Raw genomic sequence first — 15,753 nt, forward strand, 5'->3', positions numbered from 1 at the left:
CTCTCTATTCTATCTATACCCGAGAATACAGTAACTATACTGTACTCCACTGCAACTATATATTTCCCATCAATATCTTTGACTTGTTTTCCAGTAAACAAGGTTAATTTAGATAATCTTTCTGCTTTGTAAGCTTTTATTTAAAGGGATATTTTTTCTAAAACTGGAAATTCTGTTTCTCAATTTTTGTTCTGTTGAACACAAAATAAAGATATATTGAATAATGTTGGAAACTTGTAATCATTGACATCCATAGTAGTGGTTTTTCCTACTATAGAAGTCAATGGTTACAGGTTTCTAACATTCTTCAGAGTGAGTCAATTTTTAGATGACCTTTGTCTTGTCACATTTTAGGAATAATCCTTACTAAATATAGATTCAACTACAAATTATAACAATGAAAAAGTACATTTAAAAACTAAGTTTGCTTTCGATGCACTATGATCTGGATTTGAACAATCCCTTTAAATATTTTAAACAATATAGATTAAAAAGTGTAAAATGTTTATATATATAATTTATTCATTCATTCTTTCGGCTTAGTCTCTTTATTTATCAGGCGTTGCCACAGCGGAATGAACCGCCTACTATTTTAGCATATGTTTTAGGCAGCGGATACCCTTCTAGCTGCGAAACAACCATACACCCTCATTTACACACATAAACTATGGCCAATTTCGTTTATTCAGTTCACCTATTGTGTATGTCTTTGTACTGTGTGGGAAACTGGAACACTGAAATGCCAACTAGCCCAGCCGGGACTCGAAACAGCGACCTTCTTACTGTTACCCCAAAAGCTGATCATCTATGAATTACAGTTATAGTTACTTCCGTATTGGCTTCACGAGGGAGAGCAGGCGGTTGCCGCTTGGCTTCAACTCATTTTAAATTATTGGCTTGAACAAGCAGCATAAATCATTTTTCGAGTGCATCCTAACAAATCATACACACTAAAAAATTTGTTTTTTTGTTACAATCGATAGGCTGACTATAAACAAACAAATTAAGTTTAAATTTAATTTGTTTGCTTATATTTAGCCCATAAAATTAGTTTAAATTTAAAATTAAAACAGTTTAAAATTTCCATTCATCAATCCAATTCATCGTTTTTATCAGTGCATGTAAAAAAAAAAAAAATCACAATTCTAAATAATTGACACTTATGAATGAATGAACAGCGAGCATTTACTGTCAGATCCCCCCTCTCTCTTTTTTAATACGCAACAACACTCAGAAAGCACTAAGAAGGCTGAGGAAGAAGAGGGTGGGAAGGGGTCCATCATGGTGACCTTTACGCATTATAGCTTTGCAGCCTTAATCCAACTGGACTGGTCAAACCCCCGAGAGCTTCATCTCTTTTTCTTCTTAGTCTGATCTAAAAACCACACCTGCCCTTCCCCCTCTACATCCTCCATCCACCATCCTCCTCTCTCATCTGGTTATTGAATGACAGTTGAGATATGATCTAGTTATATTCAGACGCTCGGCCGCATATTAGAAGATCTGTGGGGCCAGAGAGCAAAACCCACATTTATACATGTAATTAATATTAACCGGAATGTCAGCACTGTGACATTAGTCTGCTTGTTGAGGATTTCATAACATTCAATTCATAAAAAATGTTGCACTTAAATGCAAAATTGGGGTTGCAGTCGAAGAAGCACAAAAAACCCTTTGAGTTAACAGTTATTAAACAATGTTTTTGCTTGTATGAAGAACTACATAATTGGATGTTGATGATACTATGGATGTTTTATGGATCAGAATAGGATGCATGTTTGTGTTTTACTCAATTCTTATTTTACTTTTGCTGCTTGTTCAGAATACTTGTTTAAAATCAGTTGAAACAACACAACTATTTAATTTTTTAATTTTGGGGGACAACTTCATTGTTTAATGGTCCAACCACAAATAAAAACATTTAAGTTAACATTCTGGGTTAACATGAAGTAACTGTGGATTTTGGGCATTTTTTTTTTCAGGGCTAGTTTGGGAGAAACGAAAAAATAATAATAGTAAATAGGGCTGCACGATATAGGAAAAATTAGACATTGCAGTATTTTTTTAACTGCAATCAATCCATCCATCCATCCATCCATCCATCCATCTATATATATATATATATATATATATATATATATATATATATATATATATATATATATATATATATATATATATTATTTTTAAATATTTCCCAAATTATGTTTAACAGAGCAAGGAAATTTTCACAGTATGTCTGACAATATTTTTTTCTTCTGGAGAAAGTCTTATTTATTTTATTTAGACTAGAATAAAAGCAGTTTTTATTTTATTTAAGCCACTTTAAGGCCAAAATTAGCCACCCTGTTTATATTTTTCCCTGATTTCTGTTTAACAAAGAGAAGGATTTTTTCAGCACATTTCTAAACATAATAGTTGTAATAACTCATTTCAAATAACTGATTTATTTTATCTTTATCATGATGACATTAAATAATATTTGACTAGATATTTTTCATGACACTTCTATACAGCTTAAAGGGACATTTAAAGGCTTCACTAGGTTAATTAGGTAGGATAGGGTAATTAGGTTATTGTATAACGATGGTTTGTTCTGTAGACTATCGGAAAAAATAGCTTAAAGGGGCTAATAATTTTGACCTTAAAATGGTTAAAAAATTCAAAACTGCTTTTATTCTTGCCGAAATAAAACAAATAAGACTTTCTTCAGAAGAAAAAAATATTATCAGACATACTGTGAAAATTTTCTTGCTCCGTTACACATCATTTGGTAAATATTTAAAAAAATAAATTAAATTCTAAGGGGGGCTAATAATTCTGACTTCACCTGTGTATTTCGATGTAATTCCACCAGATGACTGAACTCTTTTTGCAAAGGCTTCAGATTGATTAGGATGATTTTGTAGCGGGGTGAAATATGAATATATTTTATGTAATTTATTATTTACATCTAATAAACAAAATACAGTCATAAATAAACACAATAGAGCAAATGTTAAAGTGAAATAAACAGTGATTTATGATTTTCTGGGGAGAGTATAACAGGAATCGGTTACAGAAACTGAATAATCAAATGTAAATTAACAATGCATAGTCTTCATCATATAAATCATTCTATAAAATGAATCTTTATTAAACTTCTTTATGCTCGATTAAACTGCTGACAGGCCTCAAAAGCACATGCAGATGATTAACTTTCACTCTATTGTGGTTCAATTCTGAGTCTCCGCAAATCTCATGTGTTTTGACCAAGCGGCAATCTCTCGCTCTCCCTCGTGAAGCAAATACGGAAGTAACTGAAACTGCAATTCATCAAAATTCCAATAGTCCTGGCTCCATATGGAGCTAATTTCCATTGAGCTCACTGTTAGAATGGCCAACTTTACAGCCTGGTACGAAGAACGATTTTGGTCCATATTGCTAATATTACCCTTCATTACAACTCTGAGGGGGTGAATGTTTTTTATAACTCATCCGTTTCCTTTATATCAAGTTTTATTAAGTCTGCATAATTAAGGGCGTGGCCACTTGAGTGACAGCTAGGTCTGACTGGTTGTCTCGTCACTACAGCTGACTCCGGCTGATTAACTACTGAACTCGGCATATCCATCGTATTTGTGTTTTGTTTGATTTGGCTTCACACAGTCAGTCAGTTGACTTTTGAAATTACTTCTTACAATTATCAGATGATATGGCTGGCTGTGTGCACCTAATTGTGCATACAAGCCATTCACGTGGCCTCCATTGCCCCGGTGAGTCAAATTATAAACTTATATCTTCTCTATAAAGGCATTGGTCTAATTTAAGACTATTCATCATTTATAATGTTCTTTAGACCTGTAAAACACTCCAGAATCGGACAGATTGATTAGCTGTAGGCTCTAGAACGGTCATCTGAAACGTTGTCATACAGTGTTATGCTGGATTTCAATAATAGTCTTGCATTTACTAACACAGACTATATTTGAAGTGTTTGGAAGTAATTCGTATTTTCCTCCTGTGGAAAAACATCATAAAAACAATGTTGAGTGGCTCAAAGTATTAGAAAAGTGTTTTAAAATGTCTAAACACTTATATATAGTTGTATTCTATATCTTATACTATATCTTTTATATAGATATAGTATACAACCAAGCATGTGGTCAGTCACGGTGACGTCACGAATACTACGTCCATATCTTTTACAGTCTTTGGTTTTGACCTGTGGTTCCTGGTCATCTATAAATCCCTATTCAACACTGCATATCTTTCAGTGTGAATATTGCAGACGCACATGTTGTGATATCAATGCTCAAACAATATATTGTGCAGTCCTAATATTAAATATTTAAATTCCCAACCATTTAGTGGTTACAAACACAATTATTTTTGCTGCTTGTTCAAACTACTTGTTTAAAATGAGCCAAAACAACGCAATTATTGTGATTTTTTTAGGAAAAGCTTCCTTGTTTTATGTTCAATCCACCTTAAACTCTAAAAACCACTGAAACATTAACACAATCCCCAACGATATGAATTAATTAGCGTTATCTAAAAGATGGATTTTAGAATAATGAACAGCAACACAGTCTGTACAGTTTCAGTTTTTTATTTTAAGTTCATTCCTTTAACCACATATTTAGCAGTCAACACCAAAGTAGCCCAATTCTTAAAAAGTAACAGCATAGAAATGTCCATTTCTGATTGGATGTAAAACAGACATAAACCTCTTTTCAATTTAGCTTAGAAGAGGCAGTATATGTTCAAGAATGAGTGTGTGTGCGTGTGTGTGTATGCGTGTTGATGTATATTTGGAAAGGTGTGAAACACCTGAGACGCAGTCACGATCAGTGGGAATGACTGGCGATGGGTTCTGATAACATCTACTGTTTCCATACATTTGTATGTCTTAAGGCTTCAGCCGTTTGTACTCTGCGTACGGTACATAACCCATATATACAAAACAAAAAAGTAGTACATCTACCCCCGCGGTGACATCATAGACTGTGACAAGCGCAGCGACGGGACAAAAATCTGAAAGCGTGTTTTTGTAGCGCAAAGATTCACATCAGTGAGATTAACAGCACCGTAGAGTCTTTCACATGACATTCGCAAGTGCAGCACGTTCTCTATGTCCCGCCACCGGCGTTCACAGAAGACTGCGAATATCAAAAGGGGAAAAAAATACAAATAAAAAAAGGTGGAACTTCACAGAAAGCAGAGCCGACTTCGGTGGGTGCGGGTCGGGATCATACTCGAGACACCATTTCTCAACAAGACACAATCTTGAGAAGGAAGTTCACTTTTTAGTTTGCACCTTTTTGTAACAAATAAAAACAAAACATATCAATACGAAGGCAAACAGCCCCAAAACCCCTATTGAAGAAAGAGAGAGAGAGAAAAAGAGAAAAGAGTTGAACCCTTTCTCTCTGTCTGTGGACAGTGACGTCACAAACAAGCAAACATATATACTGTATATTTATATATATATATATTTATCTTTTTTTATATATACAAAACTCCCACATTCCAAAATACACCGTGCTCTAATGCTCTCATGGCTACAACTCAAACAACTTTTATACTTTTCATTTGTTTTTATACATTTTTTTTGGATTTCGTTTTTAAATTCAAAACTACCCAACAGCAGCAATCCGTACATTAAGAAGGAACAATCTGTTTGTTTAAACTCTATTTTTGGTACATCATTCTAAAGTGTATGTGTATATACACACACACACTATATATCTGAAATCAGTGTATACTCTAGAACACAGGTGTCAAACTCAGTTCCAAAAGGGCCGCAGCTCTGCACAGTTTAGTTCCAACCCTAATTAAACACACCTGATCAAACTAAATGAGTCCTTCAGGCTAGTTTGAAACCTACAGGTAAGTGTGTTGGAGCAGGGTTGGAACTAAACTGTGCAGGGCTTCCGCCCTCCAGGAATTGAGTTTGACACCCCTGCTCTAGAACATAAGACTTAAACTGGATTCCTGAAGGGCCGCAGCTCTGCACATTTTTACCCCAACCCTAATCAAACACAACTGATGCCACTAAACAAGCTGTTCAAGACTCTGTTCTCTGTGTTCTTGGAATTGAGAAACAGCCAGACTCATTGCGGAAACTGGTCTTGCCAAGTTACCTCAGAAGAAAGAACTCAGAGGACCGCGAGAACAGAGAATGCGTCCTATGAGAAATAAGAAGCGGTGTTCTTCCTGAAGGTCACGTGACCTCCACGTGTCTTTAATGGAAAATTATTTAAACATTATAGCATTCATACAATGATTTATTGTTTTTCCCATTTTCAAAATATATATTATGAATAAATACCTTACATATATACGATGCACAATACAAATAAAACTGATTTTAATACAAATTTCAGCAATTAAACACTCTTAATGTGCTTGTGCCTTCATAAAGATTTTTTATGGTGATGTGTCAGTCTCATTTAGGAAAACTCCTGAGACAAAGAAGTTATATCTCTGAACTTCAATAATAAATCTATATAAAATGCTGCGCTTCCCACCGCCTTTATTCAGTCAGCCGCAATGACTTCTAGGACTTCTCGAGCAAGTTTTGCACTCAAGTCTGCATCAATGCGTCCTCGATTTCAAGAACACATCCGGGAACATTTCACGTGTCCTCCATTCTTGCAGTCTTGGGTATTGGAACTGAACTCTGGCGGTTGATGATGCTACACGAGAACACAAGATCATTGAAGAACGCATATCGAGAAACAGCCTCTTTTGAACACCTTGATTAGTTGGATCAGCTGTGTTTGATTAGGTTTGAAGCAAAACTGTGCTGAGCTGCGGCCCTCCAGGAATCGAGATTGAGACCTGTGCTCTAAATTTTAATTTGATGCGACAGTACATTCAAACACAGATCCTTCACTAGGCTTCCTACAGAGCCCACTTTACTCACTAGTGTTATAAGAAAACGCTTCTCCAGGCACGAAAATCACAGGCTACTCTGATTACCCACTTTCAACAATCGCAGTGCCACCAACACACCAACAAATACATCCCAATCAACAAATTTTTTTTAATGCAATTTATCTCACTTTTTAGTTTTTTTTTTTTTTTTAAACGTTTTTAGTTGTCATTTTTATATTTGTGCAGGAAATAAAATATATATAAAGTTTTTCGGGGGGCTCTGTGAGCGTCAGGTTAAAAGATAATCTAAAACAAGATATATTAATACCCCAGCAAGCATTTTTTGTTTTTAAAATATAGTAGTCTAATAAACATCTAAACATAGTTATCTTGGCTTAATTTGGGCAGTCAGTGACAATCTAATACACTTTTAAAAATAGCCCAAAACTAGATTAGTCGTCAAATAAACAGAAATGAATGGCTACACATATAAAGTCTGTCTAATCCCAGCAAACAATTTTGTGTTTAATTAACGTCTAATAGACATCTAAATGTAGGCAGCTTGGCTAAAACAAGGCTAAACTTGGGCTGTCAGTGAAAATCTAATAGACATCTAAAAATAGCCCGAAACTAGACTAGTCGTCAAATAAACAGATTAGACAGACTTTATATGTGCACTCATTCATTTCTGTTTATTTGATTTTGAATTAGATTTTTACTGACAGCACAAATTTACCCTTGTTTTACTAAAGACGACTATGTGTAGACGTCTATTAAACATCTATTAGACATCTTTTAAAAACAAAAAAAAAAACGCTTGCTGGAATCTGTTTATTTGACGACTAGTCTAGTTTTGGGCTATTCCTAAACGTCTATTAGATTGTCACTGACAGCCCAAATTTAGCTTTGTTTTGGCCAAGACGACTGTTTAGACATCTATTAGACATCTTTTAAAACAACAAACTCTTGCAGGGATCTGTTTATTTTCACTGACCACCTGAATTTAGCCTTGTTTTAGCCAAAACGACTATGTTTAGACGTCTATAAGACATCTATTGGACATCTTTTAAAATCAAAAATTGCTTGCTTGCGTCTGTCTATTTGACGACTAGTCTAGTTTCGGGCTATTTTAAGATATCTATTAGATTTTCCCTGACAGCCCAAGTTTAGCCTTGTTTTAGCCAAGCTGTCTACATTTAGATGTCTATTAGACGTTTATTAAACACAAAATTGTTTGCTGGGATTAGACAGACTATGTATGTTTAGCCATTCATCACTGTTTATTTGACGACTAATCTTGTTTTGGGCTATTCTTAGACGTCTATTAGACATTGACTGACAACCCAAGTTTAGCCTTGTTTTAGCCAAGCTGTCTACATTTAGATGTCTATTAGACATCTATTAAACACAAAATTGTTTGCTGGGTACCTAACTATATAGTGCAAATCTACATGTTGAAACGAACAAAAAAGGAGAACTGAAGCAACTAAGGCAACCACTACTCGAATATATTCTTATATATAGATTTCTGTCAATGTAAATCAAATATAAATACTTTATCAATATACGTACATATAGGGTAGATATCTCTGTTTCTGTGAACTATATACACTACATTTAGCTGAAATGGTAAAAAGCTAGGTAGCAGGAGTGAAACTGCAATGCAGTGCTGCGGCCACACACACACACACACAAACACACTCTTACAATGAGGCTGATAGCGTAGGATCAGAGGGCTCCGTCGCTCATACAGCAGGTAATCTGAAGCCTTTGTGTCAGTGTGTCTGCAGTCCATGCAATAATGCTAACCTCCGCTCTACCATGGAATGTGCTTCTAGAGTCGCCCTGGGGCTGAACAGTCAAAAGAAAAACAAAACAGACAAACAATGCATCAGACGTACCCAAAAAACCAAAAACACACGCCACTGTCCTTAGAGAGAGAGGAAGAGATACCTGAGATCCAGACGGTCCCACCCCATTTTTCAAAAAACCCAACCCACAAACCCTTTGACGAAGAATCTCATGCTGCAAACGCTCCGGCCCATTGCTTGCTGTAGTTGAAGGAACTTTTCAAGATGGCAGATCATATTTAAAGTATTAAAATAATGGATTTTCCTCTGATTAGGAAGATCCAAGTCCATTTGAAGGGGTGTATTGCTACCACCTTGATGATTTAGCACAGCATGAGCGTAAATATTCAACCAAACCAAAACATCAACACATCGGTGATCGCTGCAGAATCGGGTGTTTTTAAAACAGTGCAGGTAGATATTTTAAGACTAGCTAACACACTACTGCCTGATACATCACTAAAGTAGCTGCGGTCCCTTCGGCGAGACGTTTTTTAGAAAAACGAAACATGACAGCACATCTTTTTTTTGTAGTTTTTTTTTTGTTTTTGACACAAAGCGATCCTTGCCTGGACGGTAGAAGTAGCCCTTTTTTTGCTTTGATCTCGCAGCTTTCACCCCAAAGTCCGGTCCTTGGTTATTATTATGCAGGATGAGGCAAAACTGGAGTGTTATAAAAGGCCACTCCTACGGACGTCGTCATCTAAGTGCAAAATACCATGCTCTGGTAGGTTAGCTTACTGGTCAGCCCTGTGTCTGGACGGTACAGTTTTGTTTGAAGGAACATAAAGGGCTGTGTAAGTCAGCCTGGGTGTGATTGTCCCAGAGAGCGACAGTGAATAGGCAGTGGGTGTGGTATGGTACACATTCTTCATCTGGCTTGAGGTCTTTAAGGGTCTTTAGGGGGGCTTTCGGGATGAGAAATGTCTCAAATCGGGTGCCTCTCTCCTGGATGATGGGGTGGGAGCGAAGGCAAATGAGTGGGAATAGTGATGCATGATATTAGTTTTGCGCTGATATCTGATAGGCTGTTATGTTTTCACTCCTATATGCCGATAGATGATGCTGATTTTTGTTTTATAAGTGTCAGGTTTGTAATGTTTATTCTCCATAACCTGCAGCTCTTGTTTATTAAATCAAATCAGACTTGATTTGATGACACCAATCAATGCTAATTGATAATGAATAACAAATATTTACTCACGATTTACTCACAATACTCAATATTTACTCACGATTTACTAAACCTCAAGTGGTTGCAAACCTTTATGAGTTACTTTATTCTGTTGAACACAAAAGAATATATTTTGTAGAATGCTGGAAACCTGTAACCATTTTTCTTAGTTGGAAAAACAAATACTATAAAAGTCAATGGTAGCTGTTTTCCGGCATTCTTCAAAATAACTTCTTTTGTGTTCAACAGACAAAAGAAAGTAAAACAGGTTTTGGACAAGTGAAATGTGAGTAAATTATGACACGATTTTTAAGCGAACTAACCCTTTAATCGGAACAGAACTAACTTCAAACTAATAAAACAAAACTCATTTTTAGTATTTTACTTTTAAAAAAATTTCTGCGTCCTCAGAATAAATCTTATTTCCTCGTAAGCAGACTTTATAGAACCCTTGGAGGAGGCTGATTGGGGAAAAATGGTTTCTCCTTTCAGGGTGTTTCACATCAGTGGTTCGGGTCATTTGGTCTAGACTAAGAACAACATAAACTACATTGTAGCAGTTTTCTGCCGTTTTTAGCTCCTTTTCACACCACACGGATTGCTTTGGTCCGAACCAGTTGAAAAAACCCAAAATGCAGTCATGTGACAAAATCCACATCACTAATTGGCCAGATGTTTTTTCTAAATTGCTTTCGAATGGTCAGAATTAACGTGCCGGAAAATGCTAACAGAACTCCCGCAAGTGCACAAACCGGCAGACACAAAATGTCGCTTTATACTATAGAGGGACGACTGTGCTGGCTGACTGTATCTCTGGTCACAGTATACTATATAGTTTGTATACGTCACTTTAGATAAACTATCCATTTTTGAAAATGAAGTGCAGCTGTGGCTGGAAAACTGTTTTAATGCATTTTAATGCATTTTAATGCGGCGAAAGCGAATTGCAAACCACTTCAGAGTCATCTAGTTCGGATCATGTTCTCAACACAAATTAACTGCTCCACGGTTAGTCTGAAAGCGTACCAAGACCAACTATTTAAAGAGGTCTTGGTACACTTTTTTGGTCCGCTTTTGGTGTGCACTCGAGTGCAACTGCTACATTCACACCTGCCCAAACGAACCGCATCAAGAGGAAAAACGAACTCTAGTGTGATTCAACCGAACTAAATAAGGCAGGTGTGAAAACAACCTTAAGGCTCGTAGACACCGGGATGCTTTTCTTTTGCGTTTATCTTCAGCGTTTTCGAGATGTTTTTCCGGATTCAAACCCAATCGAACCCAAAAGCTTCTGACACCCGCTTGTAACACAGAAGAAGACAGAAAGTTGACACGTTTGTTAAAGTTACTGGTTATTCAAATAAGCATGGATGGTTCAAGTAGCAGCTCCAGCTCTAGCGATGAACAAATTATTTTTGTTTACCAGTGCAATAAGCAGCGCTACGTTCATATTGCCTCTGGGCATCTTCTTTAATGTGTGCTCGCATTGAAAGTTTTGTGCTTGAGCACCTCCAAATGCTGTTTACTTTAACTTTACCAGCTCCAGGCATGTGAACAACAGTGGCAATCTAGATGGTGGAAAAGAAAACGAGCATGAGGCATTTAAAAAAAAATGACGCCTGTTGTTTTGCGCGTTGGTGTGCACGATCACATTGCCGCCCTTTATTTAGTCACGAGACATTAAACATCGAAGGAAAACACGATGTGAAAACACGAACGGTGTGAACGGGCCTTTCGACAGATTCCATTCATACGAATAGTCTTACTGGGTGGTCACCGGGACCAGGAGAGGGTGGTGACTGTTAATAAATAGATTACTGATGTTGTACATCATACATCGAGTCAAATCTGCGTTTTAAATCTGGCAATTATAAACAATGAAACTTTTGTGAATGTAAATCTTACTGCTAGCTACTCCTAGTGGACAATTAAGTTACTGCAGTGTCATAAATCAACATCATCTAATCGGCAAGGCAGAATTTCAATATCATTCTAACATATCCGAAGCTAACATTATCAGCTGATTTGATCAAACTTTACAATAATAATGCGCATCGCTAGTGGGAAGATCTGATTGGGCGAAGGTGAGGGGATGTCAGTGCGGCATATATGAGGTCTGGTTGGTGAGCGGCTCATCCAAATCCAATACTTTTCTCCCGTGTTTCCTCCTTTGGACTGGAGCAAGAATAAGAGCTGTGAAGGAGCTGACACCTTTCAAGTGTTAGAGGAGGAGGAGCCGTGCGTAGGTGACTGGAGGTACAGGTTGAAGTGGTGCGGGATGAGTGGCCTAGGAGTGATCTGTGCTCTTATAGACTGCAGGCCAGCACCAGGCTGTTCTCCTGAGAATTGGCGAGGCGACGGAGACTTGCACTGGAATAGCCTTCATCGCTGCAGCTACTGCGCAAGCTTCCCCGCTCGTCCGAGTCGCTCACGCTGCTGGTGCTCCACTCCAGGTCACCCAGCAGATAGTCTGTGCCCTCCACGTCAACATCCACCTCTTCTGTAAGACAAATAAAAAACAGAAAAAGGTTGGGCAGATATTCACTCATTATTCTTAGTAATGTAATGCAATTTAACGTGTATTTATTTAGAGCATTTATAGAACATTTAAGCGCTTCACAATCAGGGGGCGGGGGGTGTACACAGGGTTACACCCCTACACTTTTAAGAGAAGTGCCATAAGATTTTTTATGACCATAGAAAGTCAGGACCTCGGTTTAATGTTTCATTCGAAAGACGGCGCTCACTGACAGTATAGTGTCTCCTTCACTATACTGGGGCATTAGGACTCACACAGACCGCAGGTTGCTGCTGTTCTCACTAACACCACTTCAACCTACTTTTCCCATGTGGTCTCCCATCCAGGCTCGACCCTGCTTAGCTTCAGAGAGTAACCGTTCTTCGGCTTCAGGGTAATATGGCGCTTGCACTATCACCCTGAGCATTGCTGCAGTGCATTGCAGTGGTCAAACTAAAATGACACAAATGCTGTATCCCAATTTGCACAATAAATGGTATTCAAATAAAGAATTAGTATGGTGCAAATCATACTATGTTCAAATTCCTTCGTTATCATATTGTATTGCGAAGATACCCAAATGGTTCACTGTTTTCTGAAGAAATTCAAAGTGCTGATCTGTGTGTCCTTTAACAGCAATTAGAATTACAAACAAGAGTAGTTCAAGTGTTCAGATACTTTAATGTATAGAATAGTTCAGAGAATTGACAGGCACTAGTTTGGAGCAGAGAGAGGGAAAAGGGATGGTAAAGGATCTCGAGCCGGGAATCGAACTCGGGTGGCCGTGTATATCATGGTGCTATATATTAGCGCACTTAACCACTAGGCACTGACAAATATATAGTTTTAATATTTAAAAAACATCATTATACTTATATATAATTATTTAAACATTATTATATAGAATCATTATTAGCAATAAAATCAAATGCAGTATAGAAATTAATTTTAATTGTAATTATCGATGATCATTATTATGATATAAAATTATAATTATTATTATCAATTAATTATTTAATTATTATTATATACAATTATTATAAATTAAAACAATAATTATTATATAGAATTGGCGACACGGTGGCTCAGTGGTTAGCACTGTTGCCTCACAGCAAGAAGGTTGCTGGTTTGAGCCCCGGCTCAAGTTTGCATGTTCTCCCCATGTTCATGTGGGTTTCCTCCGGGTGCTCTGGTTTCCACCACAGTCCAAAGACATGCGCTCTAGTTGAATTGAATAAAACTATTACTTTAGCTTCAATAAACTATAAATTTGTTCCTTTTTAATACGTATTAATAATTATTAGATAGTGTATGTGTGTGAATAAGTGAGTATGGGTGTTTCCCAGTACAGGGTTGCAGCTGAAAGGGCATCCGCTGTGTAAAACATATGCTGGATTAGATGGTGGTTCATTCCACTGTGGCGACACCTGATGAATAAAGGGACTAAGCCGAAGGAAAATGAATGAATGAATTATTTAGTATTACCAGTTTTTTAAGCTCTCAATTGACAAAACTCAAATTGCAAGAAAATAAAGGGTGGTGTATAATTTTTTAAATGGTCTTTAATTACAATTATTTAAGATATTTATTATGAAAAAATATATTATTAAAAATTATAATTATTATCAATTATCAATGAAATAAATAAAGTTAAACGATCATCAGGGTAATTGCTAAAACTAGTGAAAACCCCCCCCACCATTGTTGGCGGATGATGTTAAAACAAATGTCTGACATTGTGTCCACACTGCATGCAAGTGGTGTGACACGACAAACAAGATTAATCACATTATAATCAATGAAGCTGTCAGCAGTGCACACTCAGCTGCTTATAAAGGCAGTGATCCAGTTTTCTCATAACAAACATTCACAAAACCATCATCAGCCAAATTTTCCTTGATAATCCTCATCTATTGTCATGTATGCACAACACACTCAACCAGGCTTATGCAGCATTGTTAACACCGAATAAAAATCAATTCACATGCACAGAATCTGTAATGGCATGCAATACGTGAGCTGTAATGTCATTTGAGAACTTGTTTTCAATAAATCCTTATTAATGTTACAGCGTTTTCATGTGCAGTTTTGAAGAGCACTACGTTTCGTCAATCTGGTCCATTATCTCCATGGCAACATTCCAATTTAGGTGTTAAAGCATTCATCATGTTGCGGCAGTCTGTCTGTGAGCCATCTGTTTGCAGGACAGGCCACAGCATATACAAAATAAACTCCCAGAGAGACCCGTATTTGTCTGAATTCAGAGAAAAATTACGTGGGCTTCATGTGTGATCATCAAACTGCGCATGAATCGTATGTGTGTGATGACAAACGGTTCTAAGTAGAATTATTAGGTGCATCCCAAATCGCATACTTATGCACTACTCTACACCATTTGGTAAGTATTGCATTCACACTGAGATATCCGTTTTATTCTACAAAGAATAAGTGCACTTTCAATAACCCCTATGCACTTATTCAACCGTTAAAATAAAGTGTGGAATGTTGGACACTTCACGCACTCAACAGTCGCAGTTTTAATTACATAGAAGAAGAGGCAGAGCTATCGGGCACTGATGTTGGTGAATTCGGTTATAGCAGGTATTATTTGGTAGTTTGGACATTTAACTCAGTAATTTGGCAACTATCTGGAAACAAGTTTGAATTTCCGGTGAGTAAAAAAAAATTTAGTGTTCCATTTGGGACGACACTAAATTCATACTATGCCCTTGAGTGTGTAAGTGCATAAGAGCAAAAAGGGGATTTAGGTGACTTTGAACGTGGCAAGGTTGTTGGTGCCAGACGGGCTGGTCTAAGTGTTTCAGTATTTCAGAAAATGCTGATCTGCTGTGACGTTCGGTAGGGTCAGAAATTGGCATCAACAACATGAAAGCATGGATCCATCATGCCTTGTATCAACAGTTCAGGCTGGTGGTTGTGTAATGGTATGGGGGACATTTTCTTGCCACATTTTGGGCCCATTAGTACCAATTGATCATTGTGTCAACGCCACAGCCTACCTCAGTATTGTTGCTGACCATGCCCATCCCTTTATGACCACAGTATAACCATCTTCTGGCTACTTCCAGCAGGATAATGTGCCAAATTATAAGGTGTGAATCATTTCAGACTGGTTTCTTGAACATGATAATGAGTTCACTGTACTCAAATGGCCTCCACAATCACCAAATCTCAATCCAATAGAGCACATTTTGGATGTGGTGGAACATTCACATCATGGATGTGCAGCAGACAAATCTGCAGCAACTGTGTGATCCTATCATGTCAATATGGACCAAAATCTCTGAGGAATATTTCCAGTACCTTGCTGAATATATGCCACGAAGAAT

General features: G+C 37.1%; 1 protein-coding gene across 1 annotated transcript in view; it reads right to left on the reverse strand.

Annotated features, from left to right (window-relative positions):
* Positions 1-11,262: 11,262 nt before the first annotated feature.
* The window catches only part of mxd1 (MAX dimerization protein 1), a 61,301-nt gene continuing 56,810 nt past the window's right edge, over positions 11,263-15,753 (reverse strand). Inside the window, exon 6 of the mRNA XM_693515.8 lies at positions 11,263-12,385. Coding sequence (XP_698607.2) covers positions 12,192-12,385 — 194 coding nt within the window. The 3' untranslated portion in view covers positions 11,263-12,191. The remainder of the gene's footprint in view (positions 12,386-15,753) is intronic.

The sequence above is a fragment of the Danio rerio genome, chromosome 5 (genome assembly GCF_049306965.1).
Source record: "Danio rerio strain Tuebingen ecotype United States chromosome 5, GRCz12tu, whole genome shotgun sequence".
In the NCBI taxonomy this organism is placed as follows: domain Eukaryota; kingdom Metazoa; phylum Chordata; class Actinopteri; order Cypriniformes; family Danionidae; genus Danio; species Danio rerio.